Source organism: Mchenga conophoros, linkage group LG7, assembly GCF_057382185.1.
Source record: "Mchenga conophoros isolate Kocher_MC1m ecotype Shallow Benthic linkage group LG7, M_conophoros_male_GT1.1, whole genome shotgun sequence".
Lineage (NCBI taxonomy): Eukaryota > Metazoa > Chordata > Actinopteri > Cichliformes > Cichlidae > Mchenga > Mchenga conophoros.
Genome location: NC_140532.1, coordinates 50,700,100 through 50,711,121, shown reverse-complemented (window position 1 = coordinate 50,711,121; position 11,022 = coordinate 50,700,100). Strand labels below are relative to the sequence as shown.

The 11,022-nt window shown below is 38.9% G+C and overlaps 1 protein-coding gene and 1 long non-coding RNA gene across 2 annotated transcripts; one reads left to right on the top strand and one right to left on the bottom strand.

Annotated features, from left to right (window-relative positions):
* Window positions 1–551: 551 nt before the first annotated feature.
* Window positions 552–4,770, bottom strand: LOC146571053 (uncharacterized). The gene is made up of 2 exons (XR_014893060.1): window positions 4,200–4,770; window positions 552–1,253 (listed from the first exon to the last, which is right to left on the bottom strand). It is a non-coding gene; the product is annotated as an uncharacterized LOC146571053 (long non-coding RNA).
* Window positions 4,392–10,679, top strand: phyhd1 (phytanoyl-CoA dioxygenase domain containing 1). Its single transcript, XM_085280011.1, has 11 exons — window positions 4,392–4,654; window positions 5,495–5,653; window positions 5,909–5,984; window positions 6,074–6,121; window positions 6,209–6,264; window positions 6,349–6,411; window positions 6,496–6,517; window positions 7,373–7,501; window positions 7,632–7,748; window positions 8,142–8,268; window positions 8,626–10,679. Exons 1-11 carry the CDS (start codon window positions 4,622–4,624, stop codon window positions 8,669–8,671), a joined length of 876 nt encoding a protein of 291 aa, XP_085136137.1. The 5' UTR covers window positions 4,392–4,621; the 3' UTR covers window positions 8,672–10,679.
* Window positions 10,680–11,022: the final 343 nt, after the last annotated feature.

Below are 11,022 nucleotides of genomic sequence, written 5' to 3'. Positions count from 1 at the left end.
AGCAAGGGATGGAAGCTCTTTCAGTATGTAATGTACACTGTATCTGCTCTGGTCCGATGCTTTTATTTGAACTTTATTCACATGACTGTTCTTAGCATATCATTAGATTTAACCAGCAGTACTTAATCATATGAAGTACAAAAGGAAATGTTGGTCATTTTAAGATTAGTTAGTAAATAACAATTAGCTAATGTTGTTCATGAGACTAAAGTCATCTCACTTTGGTAATGTAAATATAATATGGCCAATATATTTATTATTATATTAATCATTATTAGTTATTACAGCAGTGAGCTTGAACTCCGTGTCATTCACTGAGCCTCAGTAAAGATTCAAGTTGCATTTATTCAAATTTCCTATCACCTTAAATCTTCACTCAAAGACAAGTATCTTTGACAGTGTATATATAGATGTATTATATATAGGAGACAAATATTGTTCGTTTAATATGTTGGCATTACTAAATTTGGCTCAATGCTTACATATATGTGTAAGAAGAAAATGTACGAGCTGTGATAACTGTTTCTGATAGAATAAAGAATAGACTGACATATTAAATATTCCTTTATTGGGTGAGAAAATCAGACCATGTCATAACTGCTTTAAGTCATACAGAATAGATATCAGAGCCTTAAACAGGCTGGCTTCTGCTAAATGGGACAAACTGGGCAGAAAGTATACAAACACATAACATCCTTATAGAATAGCATGTAACACTATAGATCAACTTACCTCAGAATATATAAAGCATATAAACAATTACAGCAATATGATGCAACAAACACAGCAGTGCTACTAATCCAAAATACTCAAAGCTTCATAGAAATGGAACAAACATTTATTTTTAGGTCCATTCTGCTGCTGATACATACTTTAAGTTTCTGAATGTTAAACTTGTTGCTGCCTTTCATAGTGTGTAACTTGAAGGCCCTGAGTACTTTCTCCCACACTGAAAACACTGGAATGATACAATTATTTGAACATTACCTAATAAGACTGATTCAGGACAGACAGTTAGTTATTTTAAACTTTTCTAGCAGTCCTTCACAAACAGGGAACAGTCTGTCTATTCTCTCCATCTGTCAGCTGCTGCTGGCTCTTCCTCCTCCTCTTCCTCACACACTGCTGAGTTTGTCCTGGTGGATCATCAGGGGTGCAAAGCCTCACAGATGATGTGCAGCAGTGGGTCCCTCAGTCTGTCCTCACTCGGGACACTTGCAGTTGTCACACATGGAAATCAAATGTGTGATAAGCTGCAGGATTCAAACACAAGTGTGACTTATAAACACATGTTCATACTTTTATTCCACAATCAGAGAGAAAGAAACAGAGAGAGAGTGCAGGACAGACAGACAGGTGGCAGTCTCAGGTGTACACACTGCTACAAAACAGCACAAGAGAAGGAGGATTTAGTGTTTGTGTTATTACGAGTGCTAAACAAGAAGAGTTCCCAAATGGTACAGTGAACACATGTGTGACTCCTGCGATTAAAGCATCTTTCTTTCAGCTTAACGAGTGAACCGTCAGCTCGTTCAAACACACGTTAAAGTCCGTTTGGCTCGACACCACTGAACAGAGGCAGCAATATAACATAGATAACATTAACAGTGCAGTGAATCCTGCTTGTGCCGTGATATTCAGGACTGCAAACGGAGCAGCATCATTGACTTTCAGCTTGTTGTGTTTGTGGATATATGACTGCAGGGGCGATTTTAGCCCATTTTGGGGGGTGCTTCAGCACCCCCCAAAATGAATCAAAGCACCCCCAAAGATTTCTTACTTTTTTTGAAAATATTTGCTGTTTGTGGGACACACTACTAAAAATACAAAAAGCATACAGTACTTAATTGAGATGGAACATTTTAACAACAAAAGTATAGATAACCCCCCCTCCCAAAATGGTTTGTTCCAGCTCGCCTCTCCCCTGCTCTGGCTCTAGCGCCTTTGCTGCCAGAGAGATGGTGGCTGAGACGCAGCAGAGCGGAGATGTGGGTACTTGGCTTAAAACAGGACATGTTAGCTGCCTTTAACCTTCAGTTACTCTTTATATAGTTAGGTAGGAGTCAGACCATGTTTCTTTTTAGCTGAAAAACATTACACCAGGTAACCTGCAGTATTGAAAACTTGTTTTCCGACTATGTTTGCTACTCTACAATCCGTCCTGCTCTGTAGTAAAATCAGCGATATTTGACCGTCCTGTTAATCTCATTGAAATGTATACAGCCTATTTAAAACCTAAAACTTAACATTGTCTGTAGCCTGCTGTTGTCACCACTGTTGCTACAACTGTTTGAAATGTAATGAGAGAAACTGGTTATTTTGTCATGTGCCGATATTAAACCCAAGGTACTAACTAGCTAACTGACTGGATTCCTATTAACCTTATAACTGCTGTTGTGTGTGTGTGTGTGTGTGTGTGTGTGTGTGTGTGTGTGTGTGTGTGTGTGTGTGTGTGTGTGTGTGTGTGTGTGTGTATGTGTGTACAGAGAGACAGCCAGGTTCATAATGGATATGAGGAAGTTTTTTCAAAAAAGGAGCCACATTCAGGTAAAAGTATAAAATCAAATGATCCGTCAATAAAGGATAATGTTGGATCAGTGTTTCAGTATTTATATCTTTTATGTGGTTTGGTTATTTGTCTTTTGGTTGAAAGTACACAGAGAGGACTTTTTTATTAGTGATCTTAATAGTATTTTTTAATCTAATTGAATACAATCTATTTGTGTATGATTGTCTTGTCAGTCCAAAGAGGGAGAGAGGAAAGAGGGAAAAGTACAAGGTCAGGAAGAACCAGGTAAGAAAACAGACAGGGAACAGTGACAGGCACAACAGAAACTGTTAAACTGGCAAAGAAAAAAAAACACAACTAATTTTACTCGTACAATCTGGAAGTTGTGTTCTCCCTATATTAAAGCTGCTATACAGAGTCTGCAAAACAAACTGGGTTGTCAGCCCTAGCACTGCATTACCATGTTGAACTTCAGTCAGAGGAAGTCACGGTTGCCAAAAACTTTTTGAATCTCAAGAGTGAGGCTGGTGCCATCCCAGATAGCTGTGAGAGGTCTTTTAGTGTCTTGAGTCAGCTCCATACCTGGCTGAGAAGGACCATGGGTCAAAGCAGACTCCAGCACCTGGCTGTGATGTCAGTTGAGAAAGAGATGCTTGAGAGACTTGACCACCAAAATGTGATAGACAGATTTGCCAACCTCAAGGTGAGGCGACATAGGATAAAAGAAAAGAAAAAAATCTGCAGAGCCATAGTAGCATCTGCACTAAACATCTTTTCATACATTGTATACATTGTACCAAAGGCCAAGGTGTCTCATTTTATTTTAATCTTTTAATAATATTTTGTATATTTCAAGGACTCTTCTATTTTTGGAGTGTATTTTTTATATATCTGTATTATATCATACATACACTTTAAAAGTGAATCTCTGTCCAAAAAATGCACCCAGTTTACTTTTTACTCACTATGAGAATCATTGTCATGATCAGTTTTTGTTTTTTTGTTTTTAAATTCCAATCCATTCTTCTTTAGAAGCATTTAAATAACCTTTATCAGATTTGATGGTTTTGTTACAGACTGGTCAAAAAAGTGTTTAGCTTTTCTTGCACAAATGTGGGATTAAATTGTGTTAAAATGTACAAAACAGTGATGTCATGTTTTGTGACGAGGACCCAGGCACAGAGAGACTTGATGAATTTAAGAATCTTATGATTTAATAAAGAAATTTGCAGACTTGCACAGAGATGGTAAAATTATGATGACTGCTAATGGAGATGAAGACAACAGACGATGAGGACAGGGAGGAACAGAGGGAACTCGGGACAACTGGAGACATTTAGGGATGCAGGGACTGACAGAGACAGGGAAGAAGGCTCATCGTGATGAATAAAGTTTACCTTGCCTGGATGGGCAGCTCTCTGGGTGCTCAGCACCCCCAAAGCTCTGATCCTAGAATCGCCCCTGTATGACTGACTTTAATTATCCACAAAAATCATCAGATTCTCTGTAAGATTAAGGTCAACTATCGAACGGCGTATAAAGTAAAGGCTTTAAAACCAAGTAAACGCTGAAAGTACAAACATCGCTAATGTCACATAACTTTGCCGACATGTGGCCAGCAGTAATGTTTTAATGTTCTTCATTATTAAACATTTGCACACAAATAAGTGACATAATATTCAGTACTTACTTTTGAAAGTTTACTCTTTGGCCGCTCCGCTTCCACCGTTTTTTTCGGCAAAATTATCCACACCCACCGCCGCACTATGAAGTCTGGGATATGTTGGGCCATGAAGTCTACACCGCTACATCCTTAAAATTCAGGGAAATGAAGGACGCATTTGAGGGACGCATTTCGAGCAGCCTTTGAATTGGGACAGCCTTCGGCGCGTCGCTGTGACGTAATCGGCCTTAAAATGTGGCCTCTGAGGCTGCAAACCCTGAATTGGGATACAGCCAAAGGTCCAGAAATCCTATTACGGTCTCTGTATGATAACACTTTAATTTAAGTAGACACGTCACGTGGTCGGATACGAACAGGCTGTGCTTCAACCAGGGGGAGAGACGCAGGCGCATCGGTCCCGTGCAGTGGATTTCTCTCAGCGGAACGCCATGGATTTTATGACAGATCAGGATGTGCAGAGGGTGAGGATTACTTTCCCATACCGATGAAAATGACATGGAAGTGCAGTTTACAGTTAAATTACCAATGCTCAGTTAAATAATTAGCAATTTGATCACTGTTTGCTTCGAATAGAAAACAGTTTTACTTTTGCGATGTCGATTGTGCATCAGAAGCCTCTTCCGTATTATATATGGTAATAAGATTGTATTTTGTGGTCTACTGACGTCAGTAAACGCCCCCTGTTTCAGCTAGGAAAACACCATATGTGCCCTCAGGAGTAAATTCCCCATTTTCCAACACTTACTCTGTTCTTGTAAGCTACAGAAAAGCAGGAACTAACCCAGGCCATGCTGTAGTCTTGTAATCTTGCCGTAGTTTGCAAGCTTATAAGATAATATTTATAAAATATATATGTACTTAAACTATCCGATGGCAACTATTTTTCAACACATTCTCTCCGGTTGGGTTAAATCCTACGCAGCAGAAAACAGAACAATGCTGCAGGGCGGACAACAATTAAAACATGTTTTTTTTCCTCTTGTTGGATTATGATGCAGCTGTCATCCTTAAGAAATCAGTAACACAAGACACTCATTAGCCAAGAATAAAAAAAAAACAAAACTCAAATATTTTATGCAGCTGTTTTAATGTAATTATGCAATTTTAAACTGGGAACCGGCCTTAATATGTAGAATGTGTTTCACGTCTCATGGCTGTGAATTAAACTCTGGGTGTGACTTCAGTTTGAAATGTGAAAGAGACCTTTGTGTGAAAAGCAGGCATGAAAGGTCGAAAGGACGAGCCTCGGTGCTTCAGTTATTGCTCCTTCTGTCTGTAAACGGCTCAAATTTCCTTGACAGTACCAGGAGGATGGATACGTGGTTCTGGACGGGCTGCTGACCTCCCAGGAGTGTGATGAACTGAGGCAGAGGATGGCAGAGATTGTGGAGCGGATGGATGTCCCCGAACACTGCCGCACCACCTTCTCCACCTACCATGATGAGCAGCTAAAAACACAGGTGACCCAATGACCAACGCTGCACAGGATCTTTAACACTGTCAGCTTTCCTTTGAACAATGTTTCTTTCACATGCTTCCAATGACATCACCACTTGCAGATGCAGGTAAGGCAGCTGAGTGCGCACCCTCCTGTAGTCTTTCTACAAAATTAGCTTCACATTTACAGTTATTTGCCTCGACCTCTTTGACCCTGCAAGCAGACTCTTATGTCAACAGTGTAGTCAGTGTCGGTGTCTTTCCCCTCTGACCTGCAGGGAAATGCTGACTATTTCATCACAAGTGGAGATAGGATCCGATTCTTCTTTGAGAAAGGGGTTTTTGATGACAAAGGTGAGTTCCAGTGAAATTCTTTCTACACTGTCTTTCATTTCTCATGCTGTGAAACTCCAAAATGAGATGATGCTTTTCTCACCTTGCAGGGGAGTTTATTGTACCCAAGCAGCGGTCACTAAATAAAGTTGGACATGGTGAGCTTTTGGGGTTTTCCAACAACACATAGCCTATAAACTGTTGCATAAAAATCTCCTAACTGCTAGGTTTTTTTTTTCTTTTAGCACTGCATGCCTATGAGCCGTTGTACGAAAAGGTTACACATTCGCCCAAAGTCCAGGTGAGCTAACAGGTTGACGGAGTGAAAGAATGATTTACTGAGTCACAGAATAACTAACTGTCCAATGAAATGTCATTCTCCTAGGGCATAGCTAAAAAGCTGGGCCTAGTGAGTCCTGTGATTCTCCAAAGTATGTTCATATTTAAGGTAAATGGCCTTATACTGTTAGACAGTGCTACATAATGACTTATTAAAACGTAAAGACTGAAATAAGAACCTTATCTTTTACAGCAACCAGGCATCGGTGGGGAAGGTAAGAAAATTCAGCAGAATATTTTTGTCAGTAATGAGTACACATTCCCGATCACATTTTTTTAACCAAAGATCCCTTCTTATCCTTATTTCTGTCTCATATTAAAGACACTCAAATTTGGTATAAAAACACGAAAGTAAAAGCAAAAAAACTGACATAAAAACCTTGTAAATAATGGAACATTTACGCCGTGGCCACATTATTAGGAATACCGGTAAAATCTGTTTTGCCATGAATTCCACCTTTTGTGAAACTTACATCTTTTTGCCTTTTGTTGATGGTAGTTTATGTTAACGGGGTGCCAAAATACTGCCATGACATTTCATTCTACTGAAAGTGAGGCATGAAAGCGACTAGCCTAAACACAGGTTAGCATTATTCTAAATCCCATCAATATTTGTTTTGTAATGAAGCTGAATTTAAGTCGCAGTTGGAACCTTGTTAAAGTTTAAAAGGTTCAGTGTTTTCCAGATGCTGTATAATATGACCTATATTTCGGGAGGCCATCCCATGACTGAAAATGTTTAATTTAGAAATTTATCCCTAAACGATGACAGAGCATCCACCATGTCTGCCACTTCTTTCTGTCCAGTTTCCTCAAATTCTTTAAGGACACACTGCACACTTTTGGCTGATAGCTGATTGGGAATTCCAGTGTCACTGACAAAATACGGTTTTATGGAAAGGAAATTAGAGATTTATTTTATGTCAGGCTTCTATTAACAAAGTAAATACGGTTCATCTGGTTAGTTAGATGCAAAACCTATAACAAAACCTTGAGTTTAGAGGTGGTTGTCTGTATACATTCATATAATTTTAAATTATATCCATAGCGGATTCTCATGTGTTTCTTAGTGACTCCACACCAAGATGCTACATTTCTGTACACGGAGCCCCTGGGCAGAGTTATGGGGGTGTGGATTGCCCTGGAAGATGCTACTATTAACAATGGCTGTCTGTGGTTTATCCCAGGATCACACAACAGTAAGTATCTACCAGAATGTCTGTATAGTGTATATGTTATCCAGCTACTGCTCTGCCACATATTTCTGAAATCGTTTTTAAGGTTTATTTATTGCATGTTATAATTTAATATTTTCTCTTTTTGCCCCAGGCGGTATCACTAGACGTATGGTGCGTACTCCAAAGGGCACCTTTCCCCTGACCGACTTTATCGGTAGAGAGCAGACATACGATGACGAGAAGTTTGTTGCCGCACCAGTGAAAAAAGGTCATTAGCATAAATCTAAATTTAGTCGGTGATTGATGGATGCATTTTTGAATTTTGTGACATTTTGCAACTGAAATTGTAAAAAAAAATGTTGTTGCTTATAAAGAAACTTTTGACCGTCGACAGCTCAGGACAGTTCACCTTAGATTAAATGCCATGAGTTTTTTTCTTTTTCTGCACTGTTATAATAATAATAATAATAATAATGGATTGGATTTATATAGTGCTTTTCAAGGCACCCAAAGCGCTTTACAATGCCACTATTCATTCACTCTCACATTCACACACTGGTGGAGGCAGCTACAGTTGTAGCCACAGCTGCCCTGGGGCAGACTGACAGAAGCGAGGCTGCCATATCGCGCCATCGGCCCTTAAATAAATTCCCTTGTTCAGGTGGTGTCATCCTGATCCACGGACAGGTGGTGCATCGAAGTGCTGAAAACACCTCTGAAGAGTCTCGTCATGTCTACACCTTCCACATCATGGAAGCCCAGCAGACCCGCTGGAGCCCTGACAACTGGTGAGACTTTATCCGTGTGGGCTGGCCTTGTGACATTTCTTTTATTTGACTACATATTTCTGGCAAGTGATTGTCTCAGTTAACATGTAGTAAAATAGAGATGTTCCTCATTAATTTGTTTAATGTCAGTTTTGTGTTGATGCACACGTCAAGTAGACTTCAAATAAGCACAGATTTGTTTAGAGCAACCCTTGTGTGTGTTCATACAACATATCTAGATTTGTATATGTCAGCATTTAGTTTTGTATGGAAAATCAGTGTTCTCTCATTAATGCAAACTTTATGAAACAAGATGCTCCAAAGAAATTTCCCAAGCCTGACCTGTCCATCTTATTTCCATCTCTTTGGTCCTGTAAGGTTGCAGCCCACTGAAGACCTCCCTTTCCCACCTCTCTACACTTGAAGGATTCTTTGGCATCCGGTGCTGCTCCCAAAGAATAACCAGCATCTATGATATTATCATCAAGGAAAAAAAATCAGATAATACTGTTTCATTAACTTCCCAAAGAATGGCTGTGCTTGCAATATTCTTCTGATAAGGGTAAAAGGATCTTATTACACAAGAAAACTATAGGCTGAATCCTGAGCTCAGCCTATTGTTCCTGTATCGATCGTAGCCAAGTGTTATTCATGACCCATGATAGCAAAGACATAGAAAAAATAGACATGTATAAATAAGATATACTACCAGTCAAAAGTTTGGACACACCTTCTGATTTAATGGTTTGTCTTTATTTTTATGGCTGTTTACATTGTAGATTCTCACTGAAGGCATTGCAACTGTGAATGAACACACATGGAATTATGTAGTTAACAAAAAAAATGTGAAATACCTCAAAACATGTTTTATATTTTACATTCTTCAACATAGCCACCCTTTGCTTTGATTGCTGCTTTGCACACTCTTGGCAGTCTCTCAATGAGCTTCATGAGGTTATCACCTGAAATAGTTTGTGTCCAAACTTTTGACTGGTAATGTAAATCCATCCATTTCTCTAAACTTGAACAATTTGGAGTCACTGGGCTACTGAGAGGTGGCTACACCCTGGACAGGTTCACAGTCTATTGCGGTCTATTCACACCTATGGTCAATTTAGAACCACCAGTTAACCTAACTTACATGTTTTTGGAGTGTGGGAAGAAGCCGGATTACCTGGAAATCACTCACATAGGCATAGGGAGAATAGACAAACTCCACAGAGGTGGTCCCCAACCCCAATCACAAACCCTGTGCTGTGCTGTCTGCAAAACATTTTTGTTAATATCTTAAACTTCCAGAATAGTTCTTCTGGGGGACATTCAAAATGAATGTTTTGATATGCTTTGCCACTCAATACAATTCTGTTTATAAAGCACTAAATCACAGTTTTATATTTATATAAAATATAGATTATATTTTAGGGTAAAGAACCTACAATAATGAAGAGAAAATCCCAACAATCTGATGACTCCCTATGAGTGAGTACTTGGCAACAGTGTGAAGGAAAAACTCCCTCTTAACAGGAAGAAAGCTTCAGAATTACCAGGAGCAGGGAGGGAATACCATGTGCCACGACCTTTAGGAAGTGATGAGGGAAGGAAGACCCAGTTGAGCATTTCTTTGAAATGGTGTACATCTGGGAAAGAGGCTTTGAGATGCATTTTTTTCCTTGGTCATGTCAAAAGTGACACATGCTCATCACGTGTATAGTAACCATATATTTAAAGGAAGTCCAGGCCATGGATTAGCTGCTGTGTTCTCTGCAGGTTTCAGGCTGTTAACAGCAGCAGGGTTGCAGTTGAAAGACTACACCTAAACTTTCTTGCATGCCTCAAGAAAACAGCTCAACACCAGACTGATTTTGCAGCATGCAGCATTATAATTATGTTAACACTTGAAACCATGTTTTAATAACATTGTAATAAGTCTGTTAACTCCATATTTAACCAGCTTTCCTTCCTGGCTTTAAATAGACTTTATTGATATTGCACTTTTTCAGTCAAAACACTTAAAGCACACACACATTCATAGGATTTTTTTTTTTTTTTAAATTACATACTGTACAACGCGTTTTCGATCAGTCTCACACGCTGCTGATTTACCTGCAGCAGTGTTGCTTTCATCCGATATACTGTGTTTGAAATTTTTGCATTTTTGTGCCGATTTGATCGTCCTTAGGAAAATATACTGTTCTTCCGCCAGTATTCCAGTTTGACAAATTCAGTCTGTGCATCTGCTTAGCCAGTCTGCTTATGTCAAGTTATCACAAAAAAAAAAAAAAATCGCAAGCTTGGCCAATCTCTGGTTCCTTACTAACCAGCATTTAGACTAATAATTTTTTCTAACTTAATTATAAATTTGCTGGAAAAGTGTTTTAAATTGTGGCTGAAATTTTTTTTTTTTTTTAAATAAACATTTTTTTTGATCAAGTCTCCATGGAGATTTCACTGTGCAACTGACATTTCCACCCACCTTTATTAAGCATTTCTTCATCAGCATTGTCAACAGCTTTATTCTTGTGCAAGATCTTTTTAAATGATTTGTGCCCAAATAAGACAATGAATTCCTCCATTTATAGACAACAGTGAGCATCTCTGCTTTCAAGTATGTTCATTTTAAGACCCAACTTAAAATGAAAAAGACAAAGCTTTATGTACGTGTAATTATTAAGCGCAGCATTCAAACTCCTCGTGTTAGTGTCACAAATCAAAGTGAAAAAGCGAAGGGATAATCTTTGTGTTGTTAAAATACAGTCGCTCACATAGGTCCTACAT

What these genes read in the sequence shown, in the direction of transcription:
- phyhd1 (XM_085280011.1), top strand. Translation starts at nt 4,622, where the DNA reads ATGGATTTTATGACAGATCAGGATGTGCAGAGG. An exon ending in ATGAGCAGCTAAAAACACAG is followed by an intron (nt 5,654 to 5,908) that starts GTGACCCAATGA and finishes TCTGACCTGCAG; the next exon opens with GGAAATGCTGACTATTTCAT. An exon ending in CGCTGGAGCCCTGACAACTG is followed by an intron (nt 8,269 to 8,625) that starts GTGAGACTTTAT and finishes TGGTCCTGTAAG; the next exon opens with GTTGCAGCCCACTGAAGACC.